This window comes from Cladophialophora yegresii (assembly GCF_000585515.1).
Source record: "Cladophialophora yegresii CBS 114405 chromosome Unknown aczIN-supercont1.4, whole genome shotgun sequence".
In the NCBI taxonomy this organism is placed as follows: Eukaryota; Fungi; Ascomycota; class Eurotiomycetes; order Chaetothyriales; family Herpotrichiellaceae; genus Cladophialophora; species Cladophialophora yegresii.
In genome coordinates, this window is record NW_006913048.1 from 666,767 (window position 1) to 681,680 (window position 14,914).

The 14,914-nt window shown below is 52.8% G+C and overlaps 9 protein-coding genes across 9 annotated transcripts in view; 5 read left to right on the top strand and 4 right to left on the bottom strand.

Annotated features, from left to right (window-relative positions):
• A1O7_05555 (phosphatidylinositol glycan, class N) overlaps positions 1-697 on the top strand; it is a gene marked incomplete at both ends in the record, with an annotated part of 3,176 nt that extends 2,479 nt beyond the window's left edge. Inside the window, one exon of the mRNA XM_007759564.1 lies at positions 8-697. Coding sequence (XP_007757754.1) covers positions 8-697 — 690 coding nt within the window. The remainder of the gene's footprint in view (positions 1-7) is intronic.
• Positions 698-1,241: 544 nt separating this feature from the next.
• On the bottom strand, positions 1,242-2,006 carry A1O7_05556 (uncharacterized protein; the record flags this gene model as incomplete). Its single annotated transcript, XM_007759565.1, has 2 exons — positions 1,242-1,826; positions 1,917-2,006. The coding sequence occupies 2 exons, from the start codon at positions 2,004-2,006 to the stop codon at positions 1,242-1,244; spliced, it is 675 nt and encodes a 224-aa protein (XP_007757755.1).
• Positions 2,007-2,509: 503 nt separating this feature from the next.
• A1O7_05557 (uncharacterized protein) lies at positions 2,510-2,880 on the top strand (the record flags this gene model as incomplete). Its single annotated transcript, XM_007759566.1, has 3 exons — positions 2,510-2,572; positions 2,625-2,651; positions 2,728-2,880. The coding sequence occupies 3 exons, from the start codon at positions 2,510-2,512 to the stop codon at positions 2,878-2,880; spliced, it is 243 nt and encodes an 80-aa protein (XP_007757756.1).
• Positions 2,881-4,009: 1,129 nt separating this feature from the next.
• Positions 4,010-4,537, bottom strand: A1O7_05558 (uncharacterized protein; the record flags this gene model as incomplete). The annotated part of the gene is made up of 1 exon (XM_007759567.1): positions 4,010-4,537. A coding segment is annotated over one exon (528 nt), but the record flags the coding sequence as incomplete, so codon positions are not given.
• A 553-nt stretch (positions 4,538-5,090) lies between these two features.
• Positions 5,091-6,187, top strand: A1O7_05559 (uncharacterized protein; the record flags this gene model as incomplete). The annotated part of the gene is made up of 2 exons (XM_007759568.1): positions 5,091-5,132; positions 5,189-6,187. The coding sequence occupies 2 exons, from the start codon at positions 5,091-5,093 to the stop codon at positions 6,185-6,187; spliced, it is 1,041 nt and encodes a 346-aa protein (XP_007757758.1).
• A 118-nt stretch (positions 6,188-6,305) lies between these two features.
• A1O7_05560 (uncharacterized protein) lies at positions 6,306-6,678 on the bottom strand (the record flags this gene model as incomplete). Its single annotated transcript, XM_007759569.1, has 3 exons — positions 6,306-6,372; positions 6,428-6,552; positions 6,631-6,678. 3 exons carry the CDS (start codon positions 6,676-6,678, stop codon positions 6,306-6,308), a joined length of 240 nt encoding a protein of 79 aa, XP_007757759.1.
• A 407-nt stretch (positions 6,679-7,085) lies between these two features.
• On the top strand, positions 7,086-7,947 carry A1O7_05561 (uncharacterized protein; the record flags this gene model as incomplete). Its single annotated transcript, XM_007759570.1, has 2 exons — positions 7,086-7,697; positions 7,747-7,947. 2 exons carry the CDS (start codon positions 7,086-7,088, stop codon positions 7,945-7,947), a joined length of 813 nt encoding a protein of 270 aa, XP_007757760.1.
• Positions 7,948-8,497: 550 nt separating this feature from the next.
• A1O7_05562 (uncharacterized protein) lies at positions 8,498-9,681 on the top strand (the record flags this gene model as incomplete). The annotated part of the gene is made up of 2 exons (XM_007759571.1): positions 8,498-8,748; positions 8,868-9,681. The coding sequence occupies 2 exons, from the start codon at positions 8,498-8,500 to the stop codon at positions 9,679-9,681; spliced, it is 1,065 nt and encodes a 354-aa protein (XP_007757761.1).
• A 1,479-nt stretch (positions 9,682-11,160) lies between these two features.
• On the bottom strand, positions 11,161-12,610 carry A1O7_05563 (cystathionine beta-lyase; the record flags this gene model as incomplete). The annotated part of the gene is made up of 2 exons (XM_007759572.1): positions 11,161-12,339; positions 12,392-12,610. 2 exons carry the CDS (start codon positions 12,608-12,610, stop codon positions 11,161-11,163), a joined length of 1,398 nt encoding a protein of 465 aa, XP_007757762.1.
• Between the last annotated feature and the right edge of the window lie 2,304 nt (positions 12,611-14,914).

The following is a 14,914-nucleotide window of genomic DNA, read 5'->3' on the forward strand; positions in this document are numbered from 1 at the left end:
ACCTCAGCCAAACGCATCTCAACCTCAGCCAAACGCATCTCAACCTCCTCCGAGCAGCATCACCATAACCTCGAAATCGCCCACTTCGTTGAACATACATCCTGAGCAAACGTTCCGGACTCTCTCCCTGCCCGACCTCCGCCGCGCCCTCTTCTTCCTCTTCTTCCTACAATCCGCCTTCTTCTCAACCGGAAACATCGCCTCTATATCGTCCTTTTCACTCGACGCAGTTTACCGCCTCATTCCCGTCTTCGACCCTTTCTCCCAAGGCGCCCTCCTGCTCTTCAAACTCATGGTGCCTTTTGCAATTATCTCTGCTGCACTTGGCATCCTGAACCGAAGGCTAGGACTGCAGTCCTCGGCACTGTTCATGACGGTGATGAGCATCAGTGACATCATGACGCTGAATTTTTTCTGGATGGTGAGGGACGAGGGGAGTTGGTTGGATATAGGGACGACGATTAGTCACTTTGTGATTGGGAGTCTGTTGTGTGTTTTCGTCGCTGGATTGGAAGGGGTAAGCCAGGCTCTCATCAGTGGTGTGGAGGTGGATAGCTTTGAGCACAGGACGAAAGAGAGGGGAGGCATTGAGGCGGTCGACGGGAAGGCTGCGCAAGAAAATGGTGGGGCCAATGGCCACGCGAAGGTAGTAAAGAAGGGCAGGGAAGGTGTAGATGAGCGACTAGTCATTGATTAGTCATTTCGGTTGGGAAGTTATTGTACTTTGTGCTGTGTGCGGTCTACTCGAAATCAGGGTGGAGGTGCATACCAGAGTCGTCCTTGAATAGAGGCGATCTCGTATTCTCGCGCTAGCCTCATCTTGACGACACCTTCAACACAGCTGAACAACAACCAAATGCTGCTTGTCTCATGCCTGACCCCCCGCAGCACCCGGACCCTGTGCTGAACTTCAGTCTGTTAAGACCTGCACCCAGCTACCCATCGTATGTGACCATTCGTGTCACTGAGAAATCTAGTGGATTTTCTATAATTCTGTACAGGACAGCCGTTGATGTGGCATACACAACTCTTCGCTGTGAATGGCGCTTCTTGCGCCATAACAAGGAATAGGAAGACGGCAGAGGACGGAGCATGCCCGCATTGATATATAGCCTTGGGCAAATCACACATGCGAACTCACGGGCTCTCGCGGTCCACCTAGTCCGTGTCACCATCTATGACGACACGAAGGCATGCCTAACCTTCGTCCCTCGATTGACCTTTGTCAATGAGGAGGCACGTTACTCTCTGGGCGCAGCGGCACCCCTATTTGACGCCCCTGTCGTCGCGTTTCTCGAGCCAGCTCCCTTAGCGTGCTCACCCGCCTTGCCTGACTCGCTGGCCACAAACTCTGCACCTACCGGCTCTTTCTCCTCCGCGCCTGCCAGCGTCTGGTTATGTTCCTTGATCGGGCCTGTGGAGTGGTTGCTGTCATCCTGTAACCGGCGGAACTCCTGATTCAAGTCGTCAGGGTTGTGTAGGCCGCTGCCACCTGTAGCACCGGCGCCCTCGGGGCCGGAGGTGGCTTTCGACGAGGTGTGGTGGCCTTCGTGGCGTAGTTCGGTGCTTGTTTGACCTTGACCGGGGTGGCCTAGGCCGGTATGTACATCGGCTGATGTGGCGCCGGGGAGGGTGCTTAAGGGGTCCGTGCGGACGCCTTCTTTGCCATGGGAGCGGTCAACGTTGTCGTTGAACGCTTGACCCGGGACTTCAGATGTGGCACTTGGCTGGAAGGTTGATTCTTTAGGTGCGGTCCCTGGTGGGAGGGTCTTGGCCGAGAATTCCGGAGCGTGGTCGGCGGGTGATGTCTTCTGGCCCATTTGGTGCTGCGAGAGACATGTTAGTGGTGACCTGTCGGCGGGATTACAGTCCTCTGACTCTCCAAGACCACGGAGTCTTGATGGCTGAGTACTTACTCCGGACTTCTCCATGGGCTCTGCACGGGGCATTCTAGGATGGAACTCGCCCTGGGCGTTGGTCATTGAGTCGGCGTTTTTGGCTGCCATGGTGGGTTTGTTGATTGATCTAAAGTGCGGTTGTTTCTGGAATTCTTTTCTTCGAGGGAGGACTGTTTTCTCAAACGGTGATTATGAGGAGTATGGAAGAATCGGTTCGAGGAGGGACGAGCTGTAAAGGAAAAATGGTCGTGTGCAATGTCGTGGCAGTTGACGTCACGCTTGAGAACCTCGATGATCTCATTCTCTAGAGGCGAACTCGAGATGTTTCCATGCCCCCGTCGGGCCTCGAACGAGTGTGAAACCTGAGTTGACATTGCAGAAGATCGACAGGCACGATACTCTATGCTGAATGGATGACGCCACGGAATTAGAACAGCGGACCAGTCAGATCGCAGGCTTTCCAGCCTCGCGGGGAAGGAGACCGTGAGTACAAAGTGACGTTGGTGCGTGGCTGCACTCAAGAGGAGGGGCTCGTTACTTAATTATGGCGCATCTTAAACCCAGCAAAGCCGTAGTCAACCAACAGTTTCCATAGTAAGCCGAAAGAAACAATGTCCGAGCTTGAATCAAAGGGCGGAGCAACCATCGAGAAAGGAGACACTGTCTCCACGCCCGTGAGTAGATTGTCATCCCCAGGAAAAGTCGGAAAAATGCTTACTAGAACAGTACCGTGGAGGCAAGCATGAAGGGGAGGTGAGCAACTTGTGGCCTGTTAAGGACCAAGTCGGCATCACAGCCTATCACTGACCACCCATCTGTGTTGCAATAGGTCGAACAGATAATCACAGACGAGAAGCAAGCCAAACAACTGGAAAATGCCAAAGGCGCAGGTCATGCACCAGCAGTTGTGTTCACCGACCAAAATAACAAGAAAGTGGCACACAAGCCGAACACGGTGACCAACTTGGATAAGGAAGACTGAGTCGAAAGTGGCAGAGATATCAGCTCGTAAAAGTCGAGACCGATACAAGGCTAGGCCAAGACAATTCATGGCATCTCGCTACAACGACATTGGCCGGCCCGGTTGCTGGGTCAGGCTGTTTCCCCAGAATTTCCGTTGCTTTTCGACTGTGCCTGCCATCATCGAAGAACTTCCGCTATCCTCAGGCAATATCCTTGCTTTGGGCCCTGGAGACCGTGTTGCCGATATTCGTTCCGCTTTAAAGCAGCCGATTCCGCCATGTGTTCAGCCCAAGCAAGTAGGAAGTAGCCGTTGTAGTCCTGATCGCCTCCTGCTCGGTTGGCGACAGCGTCAATCCCCTCATCGAGGCCCATAGCGCAATGAAGCTCGTGATTGAGTTGGGAAAGTTGGGGCATTTTCTGATAGCCACCTCAACGACCACCCAGCCATATCTGACCACATTCCCAACGTAAATCATGGATTCCGATATAGGTATCTGAGATGGATAATGGGGAGAGGCGAAGTTGTTCCCCCGCGGGTCCGAGAATGCGGCGTCATACAGTAGCTGCTTATCGGGCTTTGTTCCGTTGAGTAGGCTGCTAGGCCTGGCGGGCCTGGGAGACCTAGCTAGAACTTGTTGGAAAGCCCATACACCACAGGGTGTTGTGGCTTGTCCCTCACGCGCGACGTGCTGTACAAGTATCGCCCCAGGCTGAGCATCAACTTTGACCGTCGTGCATTCGACATCGTCCCCAGCCGCAGCTAGCTAAGGGGCCAGGGTATTCTCCCCAATGTGCTGACTTGTGGTACCATTTTGGCTCTGGGAGTCTTGTTTTGGAATGCTAGTATCCTCCTGTGGCGTGTGTGAACGGCAACACAGCGGAGACCTTGGCATGGGAGTTCGAGCGAACGAAATGCAGAGCTTCATGGTGTTCGTTCCTCAACGGCGAGAGTAGGCAGGCATCCATTTACCCGGCGAAGCCAGTCCATATTGGATCATGCTCTTGAAGCAGAAGTTGCTGGCCTTGGTAGGCAGCCCAATTGCTTACGACTTAGTGAAAAGCGCCGAAGCGACGGAAGTGCTGTACGCTTTGGGAAGGTTGATGAGCCGGATCCCTTGATCTAATGGTTCTCTGATTTACGGTATGGGACCGCGAACCTTTGCCTCTGCTCGACTTTTCCGCTGCTCGAGCTCGGACGATATATCTGGATGTAGTGGCGTGGCGAGGACTGTCGCAACAGTGTAGTCTCCATCATGGCTGATACTCAGTTGGGCAACCTGCTCCGTCACCGTGTTGGAAGAGGCAGGGTGGTCTGCCAAGTTGCGCGAGATCGTGTTCATATCACAGACGACGTGTACAGCACCACCAGAGTCTGCTTCAACTCTCAAGTCTCGAAAGCTGAGTAGGGAGGCGCCCCAAGCCTTTTTAGCTGCTTCTTTGGCAGCCCACCGGCCAGCTATCCAAGCAGCAATGTGTTGTGTCGGAGGTCGGGCTTGTGCACGTGCATCGTTCCATGCTGGAAAGCGACGGCTGAGCTCGTTCAGCTCTTGCGGTAGTAAGAAACGATTGGTGAGTTTGACTGCCCGTCGGATATCAGGTCGGAGTGGGGACAGGATCCTGTGCGTTGCGATGATATCTGTGCCCACGCGCAATTGTAGGGGGAATGGTACGCGCATGAAGATCGACGCTGCTAGACCAAATTGAATATGAATATCGATTCAGACTATTAACACAGAATGGTGGATGCGAGCCCGCTAAGAGAATTCCGTTGAATGCAATCCGTAGTTGACTGTGCGACGCGAGTGATATTGATAATCGTCGGCGGCGCGAGTTGGAGAAACAGATCAACTCACACTCAAAGCGGAAGTCAATTCGGCACGAGCCATGTGCAAGACTCTGTTCCTACCGATCATCTTCAGTGATTAGGTGAGAAGCATTCTTTGTGCGATGGTCGTGGCCTTGTGGCAGCTGTCTACTCCGTGCCTTTCTCACCTTCGTGCCGGGGTCGCTTTGCGAAGGCCAATCGCCTAGTGTACAACTATCCGTGTAACATGCTGAACATACTCAGTTCTGCCCCTACGATGTACAATCATCACGCACAACTCCGTGACGTGCGGAGATCGTGGTCGGTGCGCTGCTTTGAAATACGAGTCGTCCACCACTCCGTGCGGTTTCCGTCACAACTCTTCATCTGCTTGCACGCGAAAAACCAGGTGACTGCTATTCAAGATGCCGGTGAAGCATATTGAGTGTTCTGGAACGCCTTATGAAGTATGTCTGGGCTCCCAAAGCCATGGAGACAGTGGCGCTACTAACGGCCTTTCCAGATCGGTTATCTGCACGGTCAGGGAGCTAAAACCGAGGTACACGGCAGTATCGCCTTTTATGGAGCGTTTTTCAAGCAAAGAACAAAGCTGGCATGGCCAGAGGTCCGTGAAGTGGCTCGTCGATTCGTTCCATTCATCGAGTCGTCGTACCCAGAATATGTGGAGGAGATGCACGGCGTCGCTGATGGCGCCGGAGTGGACCTCGAATCGATCGTCGCACTGAATGTGCGCACTGAAATCGCCTATGGCATGTTGAGCGATGGCTGCACGGCCTTGTCCTGGAAGACGTCAGATGCCAGTTTTCTTGCCCAGAATTGGGACTGGAACTTCGAGCAGACGCCGAATATCATCTGTCTGTCAATCAAGCAACCTCCCAAGGCAAATATCCACATGATGACCGAAGGCGGCATCATTGGCAAGATTGGCCTCAACTCTGCTGGAGTGGGCGTCACGCTGAACGCTATACAGGCGCCTGGCGTATCCTATGATAAGCTTCCATGCCATCTTGCGCTCAGGACAGTTCTGGATAGTGCTTCTAAAGAAGCTGCGGCGGATGCTCTGCGCAAGACAGGCGTCGCTTCGGCCTGTCATATCACAATTGCTGATTCCTCCAGCGGTGGAATTGGCTTCGAATGCACAGCTCTCGACATAATCGAGATGCCCATGGAAACTGACGGTCAGCTGCCGGGGACTTGTACCCACTCGAATCATCTGATCAAGAAGCACAAGGTGGAGGGAACTTTGTTCTTGAACGACTCCCCTTTCCGCCTTGATCGCATTCAGGAATTGATGCGAACCGCTGACAAGCCATCGATGGAGAAGATTAGTGAAATGTTGAAAGACGACAAGAACTACCCTACCGCGATCAACAGGGCTGTCGGTGAGAAGAGTACCAGCCAGACATTGTTTTCAATTGTCATGGACCTGAGAAAAGGGTTCGCACGAGTCAAGATGGGTCGGCCAACAGAAGACGGGGAGGTCTTTGAGCTGAAGCCGTGAGCATTGTGGGAATGCGCGGCACTCGAGTCAAGCCTGATATAGCGGCGTTTGTTCCGTCTAGCTTATGTACAATGCGCAAGTCGTCTTAATTGTCATGTCGCCATGCTCTCTTCTCAGCTCAGTGCGCTTCCTTTCCCGAGATTTTATTTCCCTTCTCTTCTTGCTCGATCTGCTTTAGAAAGTCCCTAAGGGGCATGAGTTACGGTATTTCAGAGGCGAAGGACGGTGCCATATCCTTACTGAATGAACTTCTCCTCGTCTTTGCTCGAAGCGTTGATAGACGGTGTGCTTGTGTCCTTGTTCTTGCTCCCACCTGGCAACAGGAAGGGGATGGCAAAAACCGCGCCGAGCGTAGCCATAGACAGCTACGAATCGTCAGTTTCAGAGGGAATTGTGTAGCAAGCCTCGAGAGGGATTCAGGCTTTCGAGCAATGGTGACATACGACGTGTGATCCGACCTGGCGGCCCATAACAGTGTACATGGCAACCATCTTGACGGTTCAGGAGGTATCGGTAGTCCGTTCTGGGTTGAGGTGCGACTGAAGTGTTTTGAGGGAGTTGTTCAATTACGCTTGATCAACTGCGATTTGCATTTGAGAAACCAGGAGCTTCGATGGCATGACTCGCCGTACAAAGAGAGAGCTGCTACACGAAGCATATGATCTACAGTAGCAGGCTATGACGTTTCCGCTTCGGGGCTGGGGAAGCAGTAGGTACCTCCAGAAGTAGTTGCCAACAGTCGAGCTCGCCTCCTCCCGACACTGAGGCATTTCTGCCTCTGTCGCCTTCTCTGCCTCTGTCGCCTTCTCTTGTACACAGTAGGTAACGGTTGGGGCATCAGATCTGCTCCAAGCTTCAGACTCTCTGGTGCTCTCTCTCAATAGATTCGTCCTTCACGATGGCTGGCAAAGACGGGAACGGTCGTGGGAACTCTTCTTTTCCACGAGAGCCGCTGAATAAAGACCTGCAGAAGTTGATTGACAAGCAAGATGATATATGGGACAACATTTACGAGGGGCAGGGGCCCGATACGACTGAAACGAGCGTGCGATATGCCGCATACGCCAACCGTCTGCGCACCATCATGTTGAGCGCCCATCGTTATGTCGCATATACCTCAGACATTGGCGAATCATTTCGGCCTATTGCCCATCCCATACTCGTTAGGAGCGCGTACGGTATTTCATGGGCATATATTCTCGGCGACGTCAGTCATGAAGGTTACAAGGCATACAAGAGGAATCAGAAGTTGGCTGCACCCAAAGGGGACGAGCACTTTGACGGAAGGCAAAAAGAACCGATGGGCAAGCTCGACGCGATCCCCCCAACACATCCCGTCCGCATACCAGCGATCGAGGACTACAAGGCTGTTATGGCGCAGCGTGCCGTGTTTCAGAGTATTGCGTCTATGGGTTTGCCGGCGTTCACTATACATTCCATTGTGAGATACTCGGGGAAAGCGCTCAAGAGTGCAACGAATGCTACAGTGAGGACATGGGGACCAATAGGCGTAAGTTAGCATGTGACATTGTCGAACGCAGGCGCTAACGGAAAGGCAGCTCGGTCTCGCTGCAGTACCAGCCCTGCCATACTTATTTGATAAGCCTGTCGAGGAGGCTGTGGAATGGACTTTTTATACCGCCTTCCGGGCAATTGGCGGGGAGAATGCGGTCGGGAAGAGACCTCATGTGGGCAGGAAGGAGGCTCTGCAAGTCGAAACGGAGATTGCGCAAGTAGCGCAAGAAAAGAAGGATTTATAAAGTCAAGAGCGGAGTTGTTCCGACACTGGTGGTACCAATCCTCGACCCTCGCCATGCACATACTATCCTACTCATCACACATACAATGTATATTCGAGCTGTCAACACAAACTTGAGCCGAGAGTAGCTCGGATGGGGTTCAGTCTCGCGGTCCATAATTCTGTGTCAGTCGCTGCTCCAAGTATATCCTCATCATGCTCATAGTCTTGTCGCGTGCCTCATTGATCGGCCTCGGTCTTCCGGATCCATCATTTGACGTAGCCTTGTCGGCTATTGAGCAAGGCTGCAAAGCTTGTGATGGAACCGGGCCGATATCGGGTCGGTGTAGATTGACCCGAGCCATCTTTTGAGTCAACTTCCGTACACTGATTCTCCTATGTAGAGACACAGTACGAGTAATCCTGCCAGCAACATCGTCAACAGAGCGCGGACACGCCAAGACTGTGAAGTCCCCTCTGCGCAACTCACTACGTTCCTTGCCGGAACCGCTAGCAACAGCTCCCATACAGCTGGCATCAATGCACCTCGTGCAAAAGCTCCTGCGACCAACATGCCCGAACAACAACAGCCTCTGCCCAAGCTCAAAGAAAAGAGGGCTTCAAGCACGATAGCAAATGACTCCCCAGCAGCTTCTCTTCCGGAGGTCCACATGCATCTCCCTCCGCTGCCGAAGGTCATGATAGAGCCGAAAAGGAATGTACACTGGAATACCACAAATTTGGGGCTGCGACTGGGTGCGGACTTCACTTCTGCTGCAAGTGCTGCCGTCTTGGTTGCACCGATCATAACCATCATAGACAGGTAGGTGACCCTGGTTGGCTGTCTTCCCAGCGCTCCAGATAGCAAGAATTAAAGAGCACATCGGCCTCAAGCGTTGTCTATAGCCCTGCCGTTGGGTTAGCACATAGCCAGACCTACAGTATCTATGGCTGCTCTGCCGATTCTCCTCCAATATCGCTGGCGACCGTGGCTTTACTGACGGCCATATCAACGGACAGGTCGATCGTCGAGAAAGCCGCAAACGGCTCATCCTTCTCGTCCTGCTTTCTGCGCTCCCTCCGCCCTGCGATCACCCGACCACACCAGTTCATCTTCAGCAGACCATTCCTCCTGGTCTTCAGTCTCTACTTTGCGACATACTCCACCGCAAATACAGTCGACACCTTCCAATCGACAGTGACCTCCAAGCCTGCATCGGCAGTGACGCCCAGCACGAGCAAGTTCCTAGCCACATCGTCCGTCAACACGAGTCTGTGCGTATACAAGGATTCGTGCTTCGCGCGAATGTTTGGCGCGTCCTCTCCAGCCGCCTCCGTGTCACTCGCAGCCGTCGTGCCGAAGCTATCGTACGCGCTCTTCGCCGTGCGTGACTGTCTCACCATCTTTGCCTCGTTCAACTTACCCTCCATGATCGCGCCGAGGCTCGCAAATCTGCCACCGGAGGTACAATCCCGGCTGTCGCGCATTCTGTCGACAGAGTCGGGACGGACCAATACGGCCCAGTTCCTGGCCCCGGCGGCTATTCAGCTGATTTCGACGCCAATCCACCTGCTTGGCTTGGATCTGTACAACAGACAGGGCCGTCTCGGGTTCGGTCAACGTTATTCTCGGATCGTCAGGGATTGGGGCGTTAGTGCTTTTGCGCGAATGGGGCGGATAGTCCCTGCCTTTGGAGTTGGTGGTGTCGTTAATGCTAATATGCGGAAGAGCTTCATGGCCAAGCTCGAAAACTAATCACGCGACCTCGACGGTGGCCGTTGACACCTTCAACGACTTATTGCGTTACGTTGCTGGCGTGCCTTGTTGGCGTTGTTGGCTGTCATTCTCAAGGGCGGGTTCGGTTTAGACAAATGTGGCACTAGATGGGCTGGCGTTGGGTTTTCCAACTTACGGCCTCACAGGGGTAGCAACGCACTCTGTATAATAGTAGAATTGCTTTCATATCGCGTTGGCCGGGAGGTTCAATGCCAGATGCAGATGCGAAGTTGGGCAGCGCTGTATGGTTAGACGTTCCGCCTTCGACCGCGGTCGTGACGGCATACCGTTTGTGTGTTGCCTTAAAAAGGTCATGGACCAGTATTCTTCTCTGCGACCCCTGGACCTACCTCGCAAGGCCACCCTATGTTTCTCCCAATGGCAATGGGCCGTGTCAACATCTTGCCGATTTGCGAGGGACATGTTCAACTAAGCCAGGTAGGCCATGGGATCTCCGAAAAGTCTGAACCTCCCACTGCTGAGTGCCTTTGTCGACGCATATGGTGTGTAAAAGTTGACATAAAGAAATGTTTGCTATCGATTCCACCGCCAAAGGACTCTACAGGGGCAAAAATTTCGAGGAACATGGGACTCGAACCCACAACCTTGGCTTCGGATGTAATCTAGGAGGCTATTAGCCTTTAGGAGAGCCACGCGCTACCATCTGATCATCGTTAGCAGTTGAAAGCAAGGACTTCCCGCGGTGCGAGAACATACTGCGCCAATCCCCCTTCAAATCTGTGTCGCAAATCGACATTGTTTCAGCTCGATTCTGAAGGCATACAAAATATATAGACAGTTACTTTGACACGTGATGAGGGGCTATCGCGGGGTTTGCCAGGTGCGCCTGGCTTCAATCTCCAGGGGACAACGAGTTCAGCCTTGCTGACCACCTTAAATGTAAGTTAAGCTGGCGAGTCTTCAGCGCATGCTAGTCAGACAGGAAAAGATAAAGCGGCAAAAACCTTAAGAGAGTGAGATTGTCTCGTCTTCAGCCGCTTGTAAGAGCCAGATATTTGGAACATAACTCCTGAGCAGCTATTTTTTCGGAGCACATTGTTCTGGTGGAAGTGGCAGCCGCGAAGGCTCTACAAAAGACTTGGGTGTCAGCAACTGGGATTGTGTACCTCCGGTGGGATATCGAAAGACAACTGTGATCAAGTGATTCGAGGACAGATCTTGCTTTTATACCTGTCCACTATGTGTGGATCGATATAGTATGTTCGTGGTTATCTAATTCGCTGCCCGGCGGACACAAGTCACCGGGAACAGAAGATAATAGTTTTTTTGGTCGTCCTTGAGACTGTCATTGTCCAGGCGGAGTATAGCCTGCTTTGGCGCCTGGAAAATAGCTTTTGCCTTTTTCCTTTTTGCCGCCAACCGTTAGTATGTAGCCTCTTCAACGGTCCCCCGGATCTTGAGACCGTCCACGGCAGATCGTACTGGTCAAGAGCCTCGTCAGGGCTCGTTAATGGCGGCAGCTTTAGCCGCCAAATGTTCTCCTTCGGCGGGATGCTCGTCGCCGATTGTTGCGTTCTTCGCATATATCCCATCAAGGGTGACATTCATGGCGCCGGATTGTACCAAGGCACTTTGAAGATCATCTAGTAGATCTTCCCCGTCCTCTATGCCCACGCACAAGCGGATGAGGTCTTCCGGTACACCACGCTCTGCTCGTGTCTTTGCGTCGATACTGGCATGGCTCATGCGGCAAGGCATGCTGATGAGGGAATTGACACATCCGAAGCTAACACTAATAGCCCACAGCTTGGCGGACTCGACGATCCGTTCGGACAGCTGAATGTCTCCTGTCTCAAAGGACAAGACTGCACCAGGTCCCCGTGCCATGGAGTGAAACAGATCGTATTGTGGGTGACTCTTGAGGCCTGGATAGCGAACTTTGAAGCCCGCAGACTCGAGGAACTGGGCGATCATCATGGCATTGGCCTGTTGTGCATCCATGCGCACCTTCAAGGTTTTGATTCCACGCATCAGCAGCCAGCAGTCGAAAGGCGCAAGGCCACAGCCAGAGGCATTGACCGTGAAGTAGAACTTCTCACCGAGTGCTTCGTCATTGACAGCGATTACGCCCGCCATCAAATCGTGGTGGCCTGACAGATACTTGGTGCCAGACTCGTAGACAATATCTGCGCCAAGCTCCAGTGGATTTTGCAGCAAGGGTGAGAGCATGGTGTTATCCACGCTCACCAGACACGCAGGATTAGCTGCGTGAGCCATGCTTGCAATCGTCGGGATGTCTACAATCTTGATCAAGGGATTCGTGGGCGTCTCGAGCAGAACCATGGCCGTCTTGCCATTCAGGACTTCCTGCACCTTTTCAGGTGTTGTGGTGTCGACATGGTGAACAATAATCCCACCATGCGTGGCCAGATATTTCAGCAGCCGATTTGTTCCTCCATACAAATCGTCGCCTGTTACCACTTCGTCGCCCGGTCTCAACTGGCGGCTGATCACGTCAAGAGCGCCCATACCGGAAGAGACAACAAGTGCGCGCTTCGCGCGCATGACTTTTGCGAGGTGTTTTTCGAGGTGGGTGCGTGTGGGGTTGCCGCTCCGAGTGTAGTCATAATCGTTGGAAACGCCGCCTGTGGCAGAGGTCTGCTTGAAAGTCGCAGACTATGGGGAGTTAGTGGGTTCATAACACCGAGCTAGAGCTGTATCAACCGACCTGGTATATGGGCACGCTGCTGGCATTGTATTGGTCATTCCCCTCTGAGTAGACCAATTGCGTCGCCAATGCATACTGCCGACCACTTCTGGGGCTCGACGGTACAGGTGATGGTGGTAGATCGTGACCGTCGAGGTCAACGTGGGGGAAAGCTTTGCTCATTGCGCTGAGCTTCGGGTTCTTCAAGGGCGGTGTGGAAGAAGAACCTGACTCAGACATGGTGGCGGTGGTCGGAGAGGGGTGGGGGCACAAGTTCGACGACTTGCAGGCTGCTGATCAGTACGTTCAAGGACATATGAGAGCCAGTTGAGTTGGTCAGTCAACAGCAACTGACTGAATGAACAATAGATCAGGTAGTAATAAGCAGCTGGAGGGCGAACGGACGAGGTCAAGCGACGTTTTTAGAATCGTTCGCAAAGCGCATCTACCGAGTGGATCAGAGTGCAGTTTGCGGGCAAAAAAGACGAACAGTCGCAAATGACGTGCTCCAGGCCTTTCAACCCCGATGCCCACACGACCCCATTCCCATTCTTTGGCCGCCCGATCTCGGCCTGAGCTGACCATCCTACCAAGTTCCCCGGATACGGTCCATGAAACAACCACGATAAGCATCTGAAATGTTCATTCACTGTGCAGGGGAGTTGAGAATCTTTATTGCCCGGCGACGGATGACAATCGCCTACCCCTCCAACTTACACCTTTGCGACGCCTTCACATTCTGGGCTGAACATTCTACCGAGGTCCGACTGATGATCGGCTACAAGTGCTCCGAACAGCCCCGACGAAATAATGCTCAGACTGGGTGCGTTCCGTCGAGCTCGTGTAAGTTCGAGTGCCCGTCATGCGTGTTTCGCCGCCTCTACTGTGTACTGTGTACAGCTCTCACCTGACTATGTACTGGGTAGCATTTATCGGTTGGGCTAACCAAAGACCTTCAACCGGACCAGAACCATATTCATGTCTATCTGTCACCGTTCGCAACCATTGTTCCTGATTATTTGCTTGTCCTGTAGCATGATCCAGAACTCACCATGAATGCGACAACTGTCTGTCGCCGTGCTCGGGGAGCTATAAGCAGTGAGCATTTCTAGGGCGGTCCGCTCTGAGTCTGTGTCTTGGCTATATCGCGGGTAGTTGGCTGATTGGCATGATCGAAAACGAGCTTGATGTTAGAGACACGCTTTAAACAGAAATACTATTACTAATCACTTTCGCACAAGAGTCGAGCAATTCCAATAATCGTAGCATCCAGCACCTTCTCGCCCTGATTTCATCAGACCGCGAGTAGGCCGTTACGGGTACTACTCTGATGAAGAACTATTGTACGCTGCGCAAATACAATGAACATATTTCACATTAGGCGACGATCCATAAATTTGCACCAAACCTCTGATGCTCTGTGTTTGAACCGAGTTGTTGATCAACACACTGCATGCCATGTGGTTGAGAATTTGAGCACTGATCATCCCGAATGATGCATCATAGCGGTGGAATGCTCGAGGCTTTCGCGCTGTGTAGTCCGTTTGGCGGCAGAGGGTACGAGTACGCGGATTTGCACATGGAAGAAAATCGAGACTAGTAAAATTTCCGGTTGGAGCATCCATGTGCTTTCAAGGCATGAGATGTGGCTTTTTCGGAGACTTCAGACAGCGCGTGAGTTACCCCTGAATGAAACAACGTCGGCAGCTCGGCAGTGGGGCCGACGCTTGTTCAGCGGATATCTTCGCAATGACATCCTTGTCAAGGCGACCAAGTCCTGAAGGGCTTCGTATGCGGTACTGTGATACCCACTGTTTATGCAAATCGAATGCCGCAAACTCTTCTTTGCATACCAGGCTGCAGGCGATATACATACCGCTCATGCAGTGCGACGGCCGTACGATACACAGCACGAGTACACCAGTTCTCCGTAGATGTTGGTGCTGATGTTCGCCCTTGGCATCTGGGCCGTTCCAAGGATTACGAACAGGGCGGCAGATGGAGAAGATGATGGAATTTTTCCTAGCCAATCTACGGTCCCGCTTGGATCGAGGGCCATCAGCCGGCGTCTGGCTAATACGCGATTGGGCTCTAAGTGGTTCCTGGCTCAGGTCCTTGTTCCCGGCCTAAAATTGCTTGCTTGTGCTCCAGACATGCTTTTGATCCTCACTGGCGGCGCAGTGCCACAACGGCCACGCATCACAAAAGGGCTTTTGACAAGGGCTCACCTTGAAGCAATCCTTGTTTTTGGCCATTCCGAAGAGATTTACGCTGGCCATCTCCGCCGTCGCAGGAATCGGACGCACATACTGTTTGGAGGAGCGTTTCGTCCAGAGCCAGCAGCTTGACTATGGTTTTTCTGCGCCCAGAAGGGCTGTGATGATCGACGAGCTCGTCAATGCTTGAGAGGAAGAATGACTCAGGTCCATCTCGAGCCTTGACCAAAGACGGGAAAGGTATTAGCAGCCACAGCGTGCGGTAGCAGCGTAACGAGATTGACCGCGAGATTGCCTTGGGGCAGAAGAACAAAGCCAGGACCAGCAA